At 40.2% G+C, this 20,134-nt stretch overlaps 1 protein-coding gene across 1 annotated transcript; it reads left to right on the plus strand.

Annotated features, from left to right (window-relative positions):
- The first annotated feature begins 3,770 nt into the window (after positions 1-3,770).
- tmem175 (transmembrane protein 175) lies at positions 3,771-19,872 on the plus strand. Its single transcript, XM_003223347.3, has 10 exons — positions 3,771-4,082; positions 6,695-6,733; positions 9,860-9,957; positions 10,454-10,505; positions 11,660-11,695; positions 12,190-12,273; positions 13,442-13,606; positions 14,901-14,979; positions 16,313-16,442; positions 17,658-19,872. The coding sequence occupies exons 1-10, from the start codon at positions 3,954-3,956 to the stop codon at positions 18,319-18,321; spliced, it is 1,476 nt and encodes a 491-aa protein (XP_003223395.1). The 5' UTR covers positions 3,771-3,953; the 3' UTR covers positions 18,322-19,872.
- Positions 19,873-20,134: the final 262 nt, after the last annotated feature.

The following is a 20,134-nucleotide window of genomic DNA, read 5'->3' on the forward strand; positions in this document are numbered from 1 at the left end:
AAGGAATCCCACTGGAGCATTGCAGCACACCAAAATACTTGCGAGTTTCGTGGACCATGCTCTGACTTGCAAGAAGTACTGTTTGACTATCAAGGAAAAGGTGGGCGCTATAAATAACTTCCAAATCTGAAAAGCTTCCAAAATTTGGATTTTTTCTGACCTGCTGGGTTTGGAGAAACCACAAATTTTCCAGAAAAGATTACTTCAGTCTCCTTTACTGTAAGGGGCATTGGGCAGGGCAAGGGATCTCTTGGTTTTTGGGTAGTTGTTTCTCCTGATTAAAAACAACAAAAAGGAAAACTGATGTGAGTCCGATGGGGAGGCATAACTCTAAAGGGGGACAGTCACTGATATAATTTGCTGGGGCACCTGCTCTCTTGGACAGAGAAGGCTAAAGGCCTGGTCCAACTGCAACTCCCAGGACTCCCTAGCAGAAAAGCTGTCAAACTGTGTTGTCAAAGGCTTTCATAACCAGAATCACTGGGTTGCTGAGAGTTTTCCGACTGTATGGTCATGTTCCAGAAGCATGTTCTCCTGACGTTTCGCCCACATCTATGGCAGGCATCTTCAGAGGTTGTGAGATCTGTTGGAAACTAGGCAAGTGGGGTTTATGTGTCTGTGGAATGTCTACAGTAGGAAAAAGAACTCTTGTCTGTTTGAGGCAGGTGTGAATGTTGCTATTGGCCAACTTGAGTAGCACTGAATAGCCTTTCAGCTTCAAGGTCTGGCTGCTTACTGCCTGGGAGAATCCTTTGTTTGGAAGTGTTAGCTGGCCCTGATTGTTTATTTCAGACATTTATATCCCATCCTTCTCACCCCAGGGTCGGGTGGGGGGACTCAGGGTGATTGTTTCTAGTCTGGAATTTCAGGAACCAACCAAGACACCGCATATTATTCAAGAACACAGAAATGCTGGACCACTCTAACAACCACCATATCAGATTACACAGAGAAGCCACTGAAATCCACTAGCTTGTGGAAATTTCAACAGAAAGGAGGAAACCATGAAAAATGAAAAAAATCTGGCTAATAATATTTTAAAAGCTCTTGAATCAAGACAGTAAATAAAGACCGAAACTCAGGAAACAGAGGAACTATTTCCTGAAGTTTCGCCTGCATCTGTGGGCAGGCGTCCTCAGAGGTTGTGAGGTCTGCTCGAGGCAAGTGGGAATGTTGCAATCGGACACCTTGATTAGCATTTGCATAGCCTTGCAGCTTCAAGCTCTGGCTGCTTCCTGCCTGGGGGAATCCTTTGCCGGGATGTATTAGCGGGCAATGCTTGTTATTCACTGGCCCTGATCTAAAATCAGGACACTAAGGAAAGAACAACACTCAGAAGAGAAGGGGAATTCCAGACACGAAACAATCAGGTACTACTGGATAAACACAGATGTCTATTCTAAACAATGTAATGAACTATACAAAACACAATAATGGTTGAAAAACATAAGTAGTACACAATATATATATTAGAGCATCATATACATATTACATTCACAAAATCAATGCTCAGTCCTATGGCTCGCACCACAAAATCCACAACAGCATACTGATACTGCAAACATAATAATAAAGAAATTATAAAACATTTGCCGCTTACCAGAAGAAGGGTTACCGAAACTGGGATAAAACCCGGGAACCAGTTGTAAACGGCTATATTACCACCTACTCCAGTCAATAACTACTCAGGATCTACATCAGCATTGATTCTGTCTCCTTGGCTTTACTATTGATTCTAAACCTGTGGAGTCCTGAGGAATCCTTCCAGAACTGCAGAGACTCTGAATCGGTTTGCCTTTAAGCCAATCAAATCCTTTTAGGACTACAGAGACTTATATAATCTTGTTTGATTTATAATACTGAGTTAGATACTTTTGTGTTATATACCACAGGACTGAGCATTGATTTTGTGAATGTGAGTATATAATGCTCTAATATACATATTGTGTACTACTTATGTTTTGAACCATTATTGTGTTTTGTATAGCTCATTACGAAACAATCAGGGCCAGCGAACACCTCCTACCGTGTTTCCCCGAAAATAAGACAGTGTCTTATATTAATTTTTGCTCCCAAAGATGCTCTAGGTCTTACTTTCAGGGAATGTCTTATTTTTCCATGAAGAAGAATTCACATTTATTGTTGAACAAAAAATGAACATTTATTATATACTGTACAGTAGTTGTCATCACAAACCAGCATAACCAGACAAACTATGAATCCTATCAAGAATTTCTTGTTATTACCAATATTTCCATGTACAACACTCTATGGTATGTACATTTACCGATCCTGCATTCTCTGGTGTTCTGTTCGTTGGGCATGCTTCCAAACAAAAACTTTGCTAGGTCTTACTTTCGAGGGAGGCCTTATATTTAGCAATTCAGCAAAACCTCTACTAGGTCTTATTTTCTGGGGATGTCTTATTTTAGGGGAAACAGGGTAGCAAAGGATTCCCCCAGGCAGGAAGCAGCCAGGCTTTGAAACTGCAAAGCTATTCAATGCTAATCAAGGTGTGTTGTCGAAAGCTAATCAAGGTGGCCAAATGTAACGTTCACACCTGCCTCCAACAGGCAAGAAGAGTTCTTTCTCCCACCTTGGACCTTCCACAGATATCTGAACCCCTCTTGGTAGTTTCCAGGAGAACTCACAACCTCTGAGGATGCCTGCCATGGGCGAAACGGAACATGCTTCTGGAACATGGCTATACAGCCCGGAAAACTCACAGCAGCCCTGCCAAACAGTATTAACTTTTTTTTTTCGTGTCAGGAGCAACCGGAGTTGCTTCTGGAGTGAGAGAATTGGCCGTCTGCAAGGACGTTGCCCAGGGGACAACCGGATGTTTTGATGTTTTTACCATCCATGTGGGAGGCTTCTCTCATGTCCCCGCATGGAGCTGGAGCTGATGGAGGGAGCTCATCCGCGCTCTCCCCGGGTGGGATTCGAACCTGGCAGCCTTCAGGTCAGCAACCCAACCTTCAAGTCACGAGGCTTTTATCCCCTAAGCCAGGGGTCTCCAAACTAAGGCGCGGGGGCCGGATGCGGCCCTCCAGAGTAATTTTCCTGGCCCCCGCCCTCAGTTTTATAATATAATATATTGTATATACATATAATATTGATATTAATATTATAATGTAATACAATATAACACTAATAATAATACCATATAATAATATTAATTATATATTCTATATTACATATAATATTACTAAAATTACAGTATAGTGGTATAGTTCAATATAGTAATATATAATGCTAATATTGTGCTAAGCTAATAATATAATATAATGTATGTACATATAATTTGTAAGCCACTCTGAGTCCCCTTTGGGGTGAAAAGGGTGTGATACAAATGTAGTAAATAAATGCAGTAAATAAATACATAATAATAAATAAATTTTAGACTTAGGCTCGCCCAAAGCCTGAAATGACTTGAAGGCACACAACAACAACAACAACAACAACAATCCTAATTAACTTGACTATCTCATTGGCCAGAAGCAGGACCACACTTCCCATTGAAATCCTGATAAATGTATGTTGGTTAAAATTGTTTTTATTTTTAAATATTGTATTGTTCTTTAATTGTTCTTTTATTGTTCTTGTTGTTACTGTTGTTGTTGTTTTTGCACTACAAATAAGACATGTGCAGTGTGCATCGGAATTTGTTTGTATTTTTTTTTCTAATGATAATCCGGCCCCTCAACAGTCTGAAGGATTGTGGACTGGCCCTCGGCTTAAAAAGTTTGAGGACCCCTGCCCTAAGCCACCGAAGGCTCCGCCAAACTGTATTAACTGAACGACACAAGGAAGCGCTGACTGAGCAGCGCCTCCTCCTCCTCCGCCTCCTCTTGAGGGAAGGCAAGGCGGAGGAGGGGCCGCTGTGGTAGGCCGCACCCCCGGCTTCTCCTTCTTGAGCTCATGGTGACTTCAGGCGGATCTGGAGGCCGAGGATGGCAGCCCCGTCGCCTCCCTCCCGGCCCCGGGCCTTGTTGGCGGCGGAGCTGGGCGGCGGGACCCAGGCCTCTCAGCGGCTCCTGGCCTACAGCGACGCCCTCCTCTCCATCATCGCCACCGTCATGGTGAGTGAGGCCTTCCCGCTTCATGGCGCTGCTTGTGGGGCTGGCGGAGGCGCTTAGTTGCCCGGGCTCGGGGGAAGCAGCCACACACTGGATCTCTAAAGAACAGGCCTTGCTTGCGTTGTGACAAGAACAATTGCTGTCTAGTGCCTAGATCCAGGGAAGTCATGCTCCCCCTCTATTCTGCCTTGGCCAGACCACACCTGGAAGCACACTGTGTCCACTATCCAATTCTGGGAACCGCAGTTGAAGGGGGATGTTGACAAGCTGGAAAGTGTCCAGAGGAGGGCGACTAGAATTATTGAAGAATAAGCCCTATGAGGAGCGGCTTAAAGAGCTGGGCATGTTTAGCCTGCAGAAGAGAAGGCTGAGAGGAGACATGATGAGGGCCATGTATAAATATGTGAGGGGAAGTCACAGGGAGGAGGGAGCAAGCTTGTTTTCTGCTGCTCTGGAGACTAGGATGCGGAATAATGGCTTTAAACTACAGGAAAGGAGATTTCACCTGAACATGAGGAAGAACTTCCTCACAGTGAGAGCTGTTCAGCAGTGGAACTCTCTGTTTCAGAGTGTGGAGGAGGCTCCTTCTTGGGAGGCTTTTAAGCAGAGGCTGGATGGCTATCTGTCAAAGGTTAGGTTTGGTTTTCCCCTGACTTTAAGTCCAGTCGTGACCGACTCTGGGGGTTGGTGCTCATCTCCATTTCTAAGCCAAAGAGCCGGCGTTGTCCGTAGACACCTTCAAGGTCATGTTGCCGGCATGACTGCATGGAGTGCCGTTACCTTCCCGCCGGATCTACTCACATTTGCATGTTTTTGAACTGCTAGGTTGGCAGGAGCTGGGGCTAACAGTGGGCACTCATTCCACTCCCGGGATTTGAACCTGGCACCTTTTGGTCCGCAAGTTCAGGGGTGCTTTGAATGTGATTTTCCTGCTTCTCAGCAGGGGGTTGGACTGGATGGCCCGTGAGGTCTCTTCCAACTCTTATGATTCTATTATTCTAGTTGCACAAAGGAGGAGGAGAAAGGAATCTCCCCACACTGTGGAATTAATGCAGTTTGGCACCACTTGAACTGCCCTGGCTCAATGCTATAGCGTCCTGGGAGTTGTAGTTCGGCAAGGCATCAGCCCTCTTTGTCAGAGAAGGCTAAAGACTAGATCAGTGGTTCTCAAGCTGGGCTCCCCAGGTGTTTTTGGCCTTCAAATCCCAGAAATCCTAACAGCTGTAAACTGACTGGGATTTCTGGGAGTTGTAGGCCAAAACATCTGGGGACCCCAGGTTGAGAACCACTGGACTAGATAAAACAACAACTCTCATGATTCCAGAGTGTCACCCCAATCTCGTAAAAGGTGCAGCCTTAGAGATGCAGGCTGGCAAAATAACTGGGCCTTTCTTGCTCTCAGAAAGAAAGCTTTGGGTTGCTGTGAGTTTTCTGGGCTGTATGGCCATGTTCCAGAAGCATTCTCTCCTGACGTTTCACCCACATCTATAACAGGCATCCTCAGAGGTTGTGAGGTCTGTTTGGAAACTAGGTAAGTGGGGTTTATATGTCTCTGGAATGTCCAGTGTGGGAGAAAGAACTCTTGTCTGTTTGAGGCAAGTGTGAATGCTGCAATTGGCCAACTTGATTAGCATTGAGTAGCCTTGCAGCTTCAAAGCCTGGCTGCTTCCTTCCTGGGGGAAACCTTTGTTGGGAGGTGTTAGCTGGTCCTGATTGCTTCATATCTGGAATTCCCGTTTTCTGAATGTTGTTGCAATTGCAACATTCACATCTGCCTCCAAAATACAAGAGTTCTTTCTCCCACATCAGACATTCCACAGATATATAAACCTCACTTGCCTAGTTTCCAGCAGACCTCACAACTTCTGAAGATTCCTGCCATAGATGTGGACAAAACATCAGGAGAAAATGCTTCTGGAACATGGCCATACACCCTGGGAAAACTCACAGCAATCCAATATTGCAAATGACTTGTAATTGGAGGCAACCTGGACAAACTTTAACCTGGTAGATGTAGAATCCAATTTCTACTTGATTTCTGTCAAGATGTTCCCCAGCAAGAAATATTGATAGTTGTAGCCCACCTTACAAATCTTCTATATGACTTTAACATAAGGCCCCTTCCACACTGCCCCTATATTCCAGGATCTGATCTCAGAATATTTGTTTATCCCAGATATTATGGCAGTGGAGGCTCATATAATCCAGTTTAAATGAGATAATCTGTGATAAGAGGCAGTGTGGAAGAGGCCTAAGGCACCAATTGTAAACCTTAAGTCACTTACTAGTTCTAAGATTGATCTTATCAGTTAGTGGTTCTCAACCTGTGGTCCCCAGATGTTTTGGCCTACAACTCCCAGAAGTCCGAGCCAGTTTATCAGGTGTTAGGATTTCTGGGAGTTGAAGGCCAAACCATCTGGGGTACCCACAGGTTGAGAACTACTGCTCTAAAGTCATTGATATTGTCTCAAAAGCTGAAGTTGATCAGCCAGGAAGTCATAATCCAATTGTTTAAGCAGATTCATTTTATAACTCAGTTCTCTCTTTCCTACCTGTTATTTCATTTATTTGCAATTTTTTTTCATGTGGCTTTAGCAGTATGTTTCCTATTTCAGATTTTGCCTGTGGCCCATACGAAGATACATCCAGATCAGGTACTATTGTTTTATATTATGTTTGGAGTTTGTCTATGATTCAGTTTAGCCAATGAAGTTGCAGTTCAAATGTACAGTATGTTTTTTTTGAGTATGATGCAAGTAAAGCCTTGAATAGTGAAAGAAACCCAACCATTCTATTTAAGTTTATTATTGAGGACGACTAATACCAATGTCTGCTCTAGAAGCTGCAGCCTGTCCTCAGCTTTCCACTCTTTGTGGTTTCCTCTGTTGTCATCCTTCCTCTCATTGAGGTGTGAAATCAGCTTCTTTTGATAAGATGTTCCTCCAACAGTAGTACTGGGAGCCTTTTAGCCTTCCAGAAATGCTTGAGATTAGAGCTGGTCCTCCATATTTGCAGGTTTAACTTTTATGGATTGGATTATTCCTGGATTTGATTGATATGTTATCTCTAGGAATCTCTAGGTCCTCCATTGCAATGTCGGTCAGAAGTTGACCATACAGTCATGCTGGGGGATCTGGGAATTCCTAGAGAGAATCCTTCCCTAGGCATTTGTAGGTCTTCCAGCACATATCTATAGTCACCATCTAGTCATGTTGGAGTGGTGTTCTCCTGGGTTCTGGAGAGGTGTTCTCTTGAGTTTGAAGTTTTTCCCCCTTGGTGTGAGCTGTGTCCCCCCAACTCACCTGATGTAGAAGACAAATCGTAAAGGTCCCACTGTCGTTCTGTCTGGGCCTTTGTGAGTGGAACTATTGGAATACAGGCAGTCCTCGAGTTACAAATATCCGATTCACAAACTACTCATAGTTAAGAACGGGGGTGAGACCACAAGAAGTGAGAGAAGTCTACCCCTAGGAAGGGAAATTCATGGGGGAAATGTGTTTCAGTGATGTTGGACTACAGCTGCCATCATTCCTGACCATTGGCTGTGGTGACTGGGGAGAATTGCATTAGCAGTCCAACAGCATCTAGGGACCTAACATTGGGAGTTTCTGTTTTAGAATGCCCTCTTATTTTGCCCATGGATCTTTCAAATTACAAACAATATTGCAGCTTGGTTAGCTGATTTTGTACAAGATTGAGGGAGATTCCCTTTGAGAACAAAAATAGCAGAAACCACCATATTTTTTCTTAACAAACAGGCACATGATAGGCCTCAATGATTAAGCATTTACTCACCATAAATGGTGAACACTACTGGATTCCCCCTCCCTTTTCATTGCAAACTAAAAATGGCCTATCTGAAAACGTTCCAACAAGAAATAAGACAACATTGTGTAATATCACCCATTTATCACATGACCACACTGCTGTATAAAACTGCTGTATAAAACTGCTGTATAAAATCCCTGGAGTGGTTAATTATTAGAAAGGACATTTAGAGAAAATAGCTTTCTTATGAGCTGTGGTTTTGGAAACAGACTATACAGTGGAGAAAGGCTGCCCATAAGTGCATGTTCTGTGGACAATATTATACTTTATGCTCTTATCACACAAAACAACCAGGAGTTACCTCAAGTTTGAAAGAGCTGGGAGAGCGAGTGACATTGAATCGGAGTAATCGCAGAGTGGCATGAATAGTAGCTGCCCTTTGCTTTTTATGTGAAAAGACTGCTATATATGGGAGGTAGAGAGAATCATAGACTCGGTGTGTAAATCCATGCTATGGTGCTTACATGAAAAATAGGATTGAGCAGAGGCACATAATCAATGTGATTAGTTGAACAGTTTTACCTGCATCTGTGAGGATGAAGACCGAGCTTCTAAAATTAGTTATTACAGATTGAGTATCCTTTGGGTTGCTGTGAGTGTTCCAGGCTGTATAGCCATGTTGTAGAAGCATTCTCTCCTGATGTTTTGCCCACATTTATGCCAGGCATCTTCAGAGGTTGTGAGGTCTGTTGGAAACTAGTCAAGTGGGGTTTATATACTGTGGAAAGTCCAGGGTGGGAGAAAGAACTCTTGTGTGCTTGAGGCAAGTGTGAATGTTGCTATTCGCCACCTTGATTAGCATTGAATGGCCTTGCAGCTTCAAAGCCTGGGTGTTTCCTTCCTGGAGGCATCATTTGTTGGGAGGTGTTAACTGCCCCTGATTGTTTCTTATCTGGAATTCCCCAGGTTTTTTTTTTAGTGTTGTTCTTTATTTATTGCCTTGACTTCGGAGTTTCCTTAGACCAATCTAGTAGCCAGATTTTGTTCATTTTCATGGTTTTCTCCTTTTGTTGAAATTGTCCACATGCTTGTGGAATTCAATGGCTTCTCTGTGTAGTCTGACATGGTGGTTGTCAGAGTGGTCCAGCATTTCTGTGTTCTCAAGTAATATGCTATGTCCAGGTTGGTTCATCAAGTGCTCTGCTATGGCTGACTTCTCTGGTTGAGTTAGTCTGCAGTGTCTTTCATGTTTCTTGATACGTGTTTGGGCGCTGCGTTTGGTGGTCCCTATGTAGACTTGTGCACAGCTGTGTGGTATAGACTCCTGCAAAGGTGAAAGGATCCCTTTTGTCCTTTGTTGAACACAGCATTTGTTGGATTTTTCTAGTGGGTCTGTAGATAGTTTGTAGGTTGTGCTTCTTCATCAGCTTCCCTATGCGGTCAGTTGTTCCCTTGATGTATAGTAAGAACACTTTTCTCTGGGTGGAGCTTTGTGTTTACTTTCGTGGCTTTTACTTGGCCTTGCAGCTCTTCTGATGTCTGTGGTGGAGTCTCCATTTGCTCGTAGAGCCCAGTTTAGGTGGTTCAGTTCACCTTGGAGGAGGTGAGGTTCACAGATTATTTTTGCATGGTCTGTTAGGGCTTTAATTGTGCTACTTTTGTTGTTGTTGTCGAGTGGTTCTCAACCTGTGGATCCCCAGATGTTTTGACCTACAACTCCCAGAAATCCCAGCCAGTTTACCAGCTGTTAGGATTTCTGGGAGTTGAAGGTCTAAACATCTAGGGACCCACAGGCTGAGAATTACTGTCATAAGCTGTCTAACTTTTAAATCTTGAGAAAACCAAAGGGATGATAATTAATTTACTTTACAGCGGGGAAGCTCCCATCTTAAGAAAAATTACTTTATATTGTCCTTTCCCTTTTTTCTTCCTGGTACAAAAAGTAATTGAATGTTTCAGTAATTCCTTTGTTTCAATGGAATAAGTTTGATACATGCTTTGTTTTCTTTCAGAAACTCGGTGAAAGTGTCCAACAGCTCCTAGCCACCAAAATTGCTGTGTATCTGATGACTTTTTTAATAGTGACAGTTGCTTGGGCCGCTCATGTCAGGTATACCGCTGAGTTGAAAAGGTGGTTTTTTAAAAATATGCATGCCAACTTCTTTGCAAAATGTGGCTCACAGGTTAACAAGAAGGAAGGCATGACATACAGATTGTTGTTGACAGAAGGTCTAAGGAAGATTTTCAGGTCTTCCAGAACCTGTAGTTAAACTGCCTTTACAAATAAATTGGTATTTAGTTCATAAAAGAACACATGAAGACTCAGTCTAATAAGTCTCCACAAGCTTCCACAATGCTACCACAAGCACTCCAGCCTTTAGCAATGGTGGCATTTCAGAAAAGAAAGTTTTAATTTCATCTGCTAAGTAGAAATATTGGAAACCATATGAGTATGTTTTGAATCAAATTATGAAACTATAAACCTTTCAAAAGAGCCATTTATCAGACTCATACATTGCATATTCAGTGAAGTGAAAATGTTTTGTTTTTGCCTTACTAGACAGTTATTGGAGCCTTCTTTTTCTTTGTCCATCTCTCTCACTCAGACTCTTTCAAGTGATTGAACTCATTGATGATGTACTTGCCCTTCTAAACTTGGTAAGTGAAAATAAGCCTTGTTCAAATATATCTCAAAAATATCAACAATATTGTGACATAATATTTCCAGCAATGGGCATTAATAAGAGCTTCAACTGAATGCTGGAATTTGCAGTTTTTGGCATTTAAAATTCTCAGCCAGAGCTGAGAGTTAACTCCAGGATTCTATACGTGCAGCCATAATGATTGAAGTGAAATTAAAGTGTGGTTAGACCTCATCTACATTGACCATTTAATACAGTTCAAAGCTGTGGCAGACAGACACTAACTCCCACAAAAGTATGTGAAAGAAAACCCTTAATGTGCATTAATGCCCTTTGGTTTGTATAATCACCAACTGGGCCAAAACCAGTTCCTGGATTTCTTATGCAACTACCTGTATGGCGAAACCACTTTCTAGAATCAGCTGGTCAAATATACTCAGAAAGAGGGTTGCTATTTGAGGCATTGATGTGTGTATTGGCCAGTCAAATGCATATACAGGGATTGGCCAGATTAGGAGATCAGAAACTGAAAACTTTGAAAGCAATATATGCAATTTACAAAGAATAAAAACTCATGCAGAAATTATATGACTTTTTAAAATGCCTAAATGAGAACTAGCATTTATAGGGCTAAATACAAGCACAAAATACAATATGCAATCTGCATTAATCCTAGCATATGTATCTACAAGTGCATTAGAAGATACACCAAAATGGTAATCCAAAAAGTACCATATATACTTGAGTATAAGATGACCTGAATATAAGCCGAGGCACCTGATTTTGCCACAAAAAACTGGGAAAACTTATTGACGAGTATAAGACGAGGGTGGGAAATGCAGCAGCTACGAGTAAATTTCAAAAATTAAAATCGATACCAATAAAATTACATTAATTGAGGCATCAGTGGGTTAAATATTTTTGAATATTTACATTAAAATGTAATTTAAGATGAGACTGTCCAATGCAGATTACCAATGTACTCGAGTATAAGCAAACCCGAATATAAGCCAGCCAGGACCCTCAAACGACGGAGGATTATACTCGAGTATATATGGTAACTCCCCCACCTCTCACTTTGTTATGAAGAGTAATGTGAGAAGATTCATATCATTGTGTTAATATACACAGTGTCCTCCTTGATACTGAACATTGTATTTTCTATCTTAGGCCTGTATGATGCTTATTACTTTTTTGCCATACACAGTAAGTAAGCATTCTCCTTTTATGTTGAAATGATTGCTTTTTTTGAATATTTGGAAAAGGTACTTTTAAATTAGCAATTCTAAGCATATTATTATATACATTAGTGTATACATCCTCAAGGCATCACACAACCTCTGCCATGGTGACATGTAAAGCATATGAGTTTCTTTATTGCTAAAGAATAAGATTTTTTGGCAGCAGAGTTAGCTGAAGAATAAGATTATTAGACAGCAGACCTGACATTGAAGCTTCTTTTAAAAATTAATTTGTATTGAGTATGGGGGTTCCATTTTACACATTGTGGCATATATTATTTCATAATAGTCCTACTTCGATGTTTCCTCTAAAATTCCCTCCAAACAAATCCTTTGTCCCCCACCTACAGTGATAGTTTCATTTGTCTTATAAATTTTCAAACCCCAAAAGTGACTTCACATTATTTTTGATATAAGTTATAAAAGGTTCACTGAACTAACACCTTACTTGTCTTACAGTTCTCCTTGATGGCCTCCTTTCCAGACGTGCCATTTGGAATTTTCTTGTTTAGTAGCTGTGCAGTTATAATCGGTGCTATCCAGGTATAGTTTCCTTTCATTTCTGTGTTTAAAAATAGGGCTATGTAATATTGGGAAGAAAGAAGCCATATGGTGATGGCTGTCAGCAGATGCAGACATTGATGTTCTTCTGAGAGTCCCTATTTGTTTCAAATTCTTAAAGGAGAAATATTTTTTTTCTTGCTCTGTAACCGCTGCCAGAATTGTAAAAACTAACACTATGTAACACGATTTTTGTTCCTGTGTTCTAAATGTCATTTTCTAATTGTTTTATCATAAAAAAACATGGAAAAGGTTTATTGAACTGTAAACATTTTGTGTTTACAGGACATGATGTAGCACATTTTGCTATAGTGTTTCAATGAACCTCAACCAATTTAACACAAAAACTAAGTTTCTGGAGAATAACAACTACTTTAGAAGTAACTACCGCACAATTAAACAGGAAATAACACTTTCAAGCCAGGAAAATAAAATGTCTCCAATTTTGTTACATTATTTGTAACAAATTATTGTTATGGGCAAAGATATTTATTGTATCAGAAGTGAACTGAGGGTATAGTTGTAATGTATTTAAAAGCACGAAGTTAAAAACTTGCCATTATACTAAATGTTCTTTGACCAGTAGCCGGACACTTGGAGTGCCTCTGGTGTTACTGTGAGAAGGTCCTCTGTTGTGCATGTGGCAGGGCTCAGACTGCATTGTAATAGGTGATGTGTGGTTTACTCTTCTCCATACTCACATGTTGTGGACTCCATTTTGTGGCCCCATTTCTTAAAGTTGGCTCTGCATCTTGTGGTGCCAGAGCGCAGTCTGTTCAGCACCTTCCAAGTTGCCCAGTCTTCTGTGTGCCCAAGAGGGAGTCTCTCATTCCGTATCAGCCATGGCTTGATGTTTCAGGTTTTAGCCTGCCACTTTTGGGCAAGGATGAATGCAAACATTATAAAATCTCACATGTAAGTGTAGTTTATTTATTTAGTGTCAAAAGCATTGCATAAATAAGTATAAAACTGATAAAAATTGAGGGAACACAAGTAGCTAAATAATTTTTGACCAAGTGTCGTTGTAATGGAAGAAAGAAATAGGGAAGCTCAAGCTTCGTTCTCTTGTAACACCAAACCACAGTTTATTGTTACTTCTAAGAAGCCCCTTGGTTTCATAGACTAATGGACAGTTTTCTTTACTCTGTAGGCACTAATCGTTGTGTATGGTTTTCGCCACCCATATTTACTTAATCTTGAAATACAGGAATCTGAAAACCAAGAATTTTATAAATATCATATCCTGAGGATTATACTAAGAGGACCAACGCTGAGTTTTTTCGCAGCCATCTTCTCATTTTTCTTCATCCCATTGGTAAGCTATTCTTCAATCGCAGCAGTGATTCTCAGATGGTGTGCCACAAAAGAGGCAATAGTGAACCTTAGAAAAGTAAGCTTGCCAGGTTGAATGTCTTTGGCTTTCTCTACCATTATGTAGAGGAGGCCTGCACAACATGTGTCCCTCCAGGTGTGGGACTCCCAACTCCCAGAAGCCCTAGCCAGCTTGTGCAATGGTCAGGAATCCTGGGAGCCAAAGTCCAAAACACCTGGAGGGCCACAGATTGTACAGACTTGATAGAAAGGAACCAGGCAAGAGGATGTTACCAGCCTTCCTTTCTGTGCCTTGGTGATGGTCTCAGGACTTACAAAATTCTCCGGAGCATTATTTATGGCAAGAAAGCAAACAACTAGTAATTTTTTTTCAACATTTCTTTGTCTGGTATTGTAGCCTGCTGAGATTGAGTCTTCTTATGGGATTCTCAGATGGCATACACCGTAGTATTAATGTAGTTTGATACTACTTTAATTTCCATGACTCAATGTTATGGAATCCTAGCATTTGTAGTTTGGTCAGCAATCAGAACATTTTGGCAAAGAAGACTAAATATATATATTTTAAAAAACTACATTTCCCATGATTCCATACCATTGAGGCATGACAGTTAAAGTGGCGTCAAACTGCATTAATGCTGCAATTTATATACACCTTCAGTTAACCTGACAAACACCATTGCAACATCCCTATCTTGGCAGAGTCTTTGCTTTATGAAACAAGTGTTAGAGTACCTTGTGTCTTTCAAAGCTGTTATTTCATCTGCATTTAAAGCAGCAAAGGCACGCTGTCTGGAATTCTGGGAGTTGTAGTCCAAAAAAGTATGTCTTCCAAGACCTGGAATTTTTTCCATAATCGGGATTTAAATTTGAATCTGGCTCTCCAGAATGGAATGAGTACTGCCAGCTGCAGTCCAACATACTGAATTTATGATTGCTACCTTACCTTATGAATTGTATGTTTTCTACATCATAGGATACTAATCTGCTGAGAGACCACTGTTGTTTAGAAATATACATGCAAATGATAAAATAACTCTTATTGTTATGAGTTGTTTATAGCATAGAATTAACTGAAAGGTTTCACTGCTGTTTTTCCTGTGGGAGCAGTTTTACAATGAATAGTTCAATTAAATCCAATGACCTGGGTCCCTCTACTCATCCAGTATATAGTTTATCAGAAAAAGTAATTTACACTCATATTTTCTAAATATTTTCTTGGAAGTAAACAAGTATGAAGATTCCTGTGCAGTAAACAAGTTCTTATTTCCTTGCAGTCTTACATGTTTCTTGGGCTCGTTATCTTTTTCCCTCATGTCAGCCACCTAATTAAATGGTTTAAAAGGAAGTTTCTCGGTGAGTGTTCTTGTTTTTTTTATACATATATAAAACGTCTAAAACTTTGAACAGTCCAACTGTTCAGTTCAAACAATCCTTGCCTATAGGTTTTATGAACGGAAAGAAAGCCATTTCAGATAGCAGTTCTTAGTCAAGGCTTTAAAGTAATCTTACATGCTTTTAACTCCAGGCAGCCTTCCATGTTTGTAGATTTAGCTTTAGTGGATTTGGTTATTTGTAGATTTGATTAATATGTTCTCCTTAGGAGCGTCTAGTCCTCCAGGGTAAGTCTGTAGTCAACTTCCAGCAGAGGTTGACTATGGAGTCATCTTAGAGATTCCTAAAGAGATGTTCTCTCAGGTTAAAAAAAGTCATTTTTTAAAAATTCACATTTTTTCCACTTTCCCAGCAGCTCTGCACCATTAACCCCTGGAAAAAGTGGAAGGCCTACTGTATATTATAGCTATATAAGCTGCTTTGAGTCCTAGTCTTGGGGAAAAGCTTGATATAAAATAACGTTGTTGTTGTTTTTGTTGTTGCTGTTGTTGTTCCCCACTCCTTATTCTTCCTCTTCTTCCCCCTCCTCCTCTTCTTCCTCACCTTCTTCCTCATCTACACCTTCTTCTTCTTCAATCTCTTTATCCTCTGGAATGGTCACTGAAAAACATGTTTGCTTGGAAAAGAGACCATATGGCAGCTAGTCCCACTTTGCTGCCCATTTTCTCCAATTCACATAGGAGGCAAAGTAAAAATACTATCAAGGCACAAAAGGATAAGGGCAATTCAAAGGAAAGGCATTTCTTTTCCTCATGCTTAGTGTTCAGCTACCTGGTCAATAAGAGTTCTGGAGTAAAGACTTTACCAAAAGGGCACTAAACATGTATTTTTTATCTCCCAACAAATAAGAATGTTGATAAATACAATAAACAGTATCCTTTCTGAGTATCGATATTTTTTTTAAAAAAACCATAACCTCAACTGAATCACTAATATTCTGACATAGTTTGTCATTATTCTTCTCACTAAGGAAACCTTTATATTTATCAATTGCTTTTTTTATACTCAGCCTTTTCCCTAGAGCTTTCAAAATAAGCTTTCAAGATACCTCAAGCTTTCTGTAACAACACAAGCTTAAAATTTCTCTTCTTAAACTTGTACAGTTCAAACCTTCCTAATAAGCTTTGAGTATGACAGGAGTGACGTGGTGCAAAAATTCAGATAATTTTTCTCTCTCTTTCGTTCTATCTCCTTCTTGTCCCCCCCCCCCCCCGGTGCTTCTTTTTGGAGGATGGTACAAAAAGAATAAAAGCTTTATCATACTTTTCTTACATGCGATCATTATGGCATTCAGGTCATGAAGAGGAGGTCCCACTAGAGTCTTTTACTGTTTATCTTACCGAACCCCTCAGTAAGGAACGAGTAGAAGCATTCAGTGATGGGGTTTACGCTATTGTCGCCACCCTGTTAATTCTGGATATATGGTAAGTCTTCAACAGCCTTCATCTGAAATGTTTTTCCTTATGAGAATAAGGCATTAAAAGAGTATATGGAGAAGTATTTTGTTACCATGAGATGGAATTTCCTTTTCTCCTTTTGTATTGGTAGATTATGGCTGATGCTGTGTGGATTGCATTCTGAGATTCTTAAAATTTTGTCCATATAAATCCAGATTAGTATTATTTTTATACTGCCATTTAAAAAAACATTTTGTAGAATTTATTTTGGTTTTGCTAGTCTTTCAGTGGGGCATTGGAACTATGTTCCAGTGCCATGGAAATGTGAATCAACTACCTTGTTTTCTCCCCATTGTTAGACACATTGTCACTGCACTAATAGTTATAAACATTCTTTTAAAATGAAAGCTGGATGTATTAGGAAGCTGAATGTGCACTCTGTGCAAATCTTAGACTGTACAGTAGGGCCACCATATTCATATATTTAGCTGTCCTAGCTAATAATGCATTCATGTGTCAGATGTTTTCATGTATTTACTCCCTCAAAATTATTTCTAAAAGCTATGTAATAGGTAGACTTTTCTGTATGAATTTGTACTAGATTACATCATTGTAATATCTAGTCTTGGTTCCATTTCTCAGTACTTTTTATGGCATCATGTCTGCTTTAGATGATGGGGACTAAAAGAGATAAAATCATTGTCTTTGCTAATACTGGTAGTTTTTCTGTCCTTACTGTGTTTTGCTGTTCCTCAAGAACTGGCAAAAATCAATGGATAATTTACTTGTTTTGTAGGGTTGAAGAATCTTGTAGCACTGTTTAGAACAAAAGTTAGATTTTAAAAATGAGATACCATTTGTAATTATCTGAATAAACTGTATATTTAATGTTCCAAACAAGATCATTTTTCACCAAACAAAATTGGATGTTATATATTTGATGGAAAACATTCAGCAATTTTGAATTGTTTGGGAGCTGGAAATTAACCCAGTTTGTTTAATTTCCAGCTCCCAAAGGATTCAGAATTGCTGAATATTTTCCATTTTTATTCTTTATTGTTTTTCACCATTTTTCTTAATGGGAGCTTTTAAGTAACTTGTTACCTTTGTTCTTTGGGGTTTCCTCCTTTACTTAGTGTTCATAAGAAGTTTTATTTGTAACATGCTGAAATTCATAGATTATCACTTTGAAGTATACGCTAAACCTGCATTTCGTTGAAAAATTGTGCTTTCCTCCCACAGTGAAGATAATGTTCCTGATGCCAAAGAGGTTAAAGAGAAATACCATGGCCACCTCATAAATGCTTTGAATGAATTTGGTCCGGCTTTCCTGGCCTACTTTGGCTCTTTCGTCACTATCGGCCTTCTCTGGTTCGTCCACCATTCTCTCTTCCTCCATGTCATGAAAGCAACTCGTCTGATGGGCCTCCTCAATACCTTTTCCTTGGCATTTATTGGAGGCCTACCTCTTGCCTATCAGCTGACCAGTGACTTTGCAGAAAAGTCCCACAATGAAATCGAAGCCATCCAGGTCAGCTGCGTCACCATCTTTTTTGCCAGCATCTTTCAGTTTGGCATATGGATTGCTGCTTTGTTCTACCAAAGGGAAACGCTCCACCCTTTTGCCAGGTACGGCGGCAAGGAGCACGCCTTCATGTTTGCCAAGCTGGCGCTCTATCCCTGCGTGAGCCTTTCCGTCTTCTTCCTCACATGCATCGTGAGTGAACTGAGTACAACCATTTTCCATCTCACCCAGATCATCGTCCCCTTTGCCTTCCTTGTTTTGCGCCTCCTTGTCCGAATTGGTCTGTTGGCATTAAGGTCCATAATGTCTCTATCTAGGCGGAGGAGAAACGTACTTGAAGAAGAAGAAGCCTGTTTATCTGCTGCTGAAATTTTGTCATAGCTCTCCCTGCACTTTATTTGGAAAAATATGGTATTGCAATGACAATGTGTTTGGCTCAAGCTACTACTTGATATATGCAGCCTCTGATCAAGTGAAATCCCCTTGTTTGTGAAATATAAATGCTCCCACAAGACTTCAGATGCAAACCCCAACATCTGAGACTTGTAGACTCTTATTGCCCACCTTTTGCCTGCAAACTGACATTTGGGTCCATGTTTTGGGCTATTACAACTTCCTCACTGATCAACTTCAGCTTTTGGGAGAATATCAATAACTAAAGCAGGTTTTCTCAACCTGTGGGTCCCCAGATGTTTTGGTCTTCAACTCTCAAAAATCCTAACAGCTGGTAAACTGGCTGGAATTTCTGTGAGTTGAATGCCAAAACACCCCAGGTTGAGAACCACTGCTATAGAGGAAGAACAAGGCATTTTAGGAAATGTAATGGCATCAGCTCTCTATTTCTGAGGTGCTGAATAAAATCAGAGTCATTAAAAGGGAAAAAGCTGATACAGCTACAAATATATATGTTAGCCCGCTGCCAAGTGAGTGATCAAGGAAACATGTTTTGAGTTGTTACATATTCCTGGGTGCATCTACTGTATATGTAAACAGCTGTTCCTTGTAATACACAACAGACCTGGATATATTTGGTGTGCAAAGCATCCAATTCTAATAATTTTCACATTTGGTATGAAAATGAATAGATCTGGTGCCAAGTTGAGAAAATACAGGGTGTTTGAAAAAGAACTCCCTAGTTTTAATGTAATTATACTTAAAACTAGGGAGTTCGTTTTCAAACACCCTGTATTACATGCTAGCTAAGGAACTCTGCGAGCTGTAATCTGAAAAAGTAACTTTCCCAAGAGGTGAGCCAAGTGACTGTGAATCAACACAAGTTGCCAATAAAAGAAATGATCCATTCTGGACTTGTACAGTCTGAAGGAACACAACTTGTCAGGATTTTAGAAATGCAATGATTGCATGAAACATGAAAACTGTCCATAAGCCTTCACAGAGCTTCTTGTGGTTTTTGCATAATATTAACACTTAATAATAATATGTAAAGTATCTTTCTATTTCTGGCTTTATATCAATTGTTTCTGCTGGTGTTCTGCCCCAGTTGTAATACCATCCAGACCTGGCTAATCCACAAGGTAGCTTGTTTATCTTGAACATTACCCCTAACTTGAATCAAAAATTGTCTGTGCCTGATTGCTGTTGTATCCTCTCTATGAAAAGCTCAGCATTATTCTGAAATGCACAGGGGCTTTTTAGAAAGGCATAATGATGGACATTCCTGTATTTCCTTCCTACTGCACTTTATGAACATATAATTGTATTTGGGTTTGTCAACAGCTTTTGATACTTCTGTAACCTGTACATGGCTGATCAATGTGTTTCTAGTTTGGGGCAATACCCTATATGCTACAATTCAACCTAAAATCCAAAAGATAGTCCCTTATTGCTGTTCCAACCTTTATGATTTCATATATTTGTTAATTTTCAAATGAGTTGAATATATTTTTACTTAAATAAAATGTTATGTTTACAGATTCAGCCGTCAGGAGTTTCATTACATTTCAGCATATCCTTATCAATAATAAACTTCATAAATTGCTTGGTGGAGCTGAACAGAAAATGAGTAGGGTTTGTTAAATAGAAGCAAGCTAGAAATGGAGGTTCCACAGATATAAACCCCACTTGCTTAGTTTCCAACAAACCTCACATCCTCTGAGGATGCCTGCCATAGATGTGGGTGAAACGTCAGGAGAGAATGTTTCTGGAACATGGCATACAGCCTGGAAAACTCACA

Source organism: Anolis carolinensis, chromosome 2 (assembly GCF_035594765.1).
Source record: "Anolis carolinensis isolate JA03-04 chromosome 2, rAnoCar3.1.pri, whole genome shotgun sequence".
NCBI lineage: Eukaryota > Metazoa > Chordata > Lepidosauria > Squamata > Dactyloidae > Anolis > Anolis carolinensis.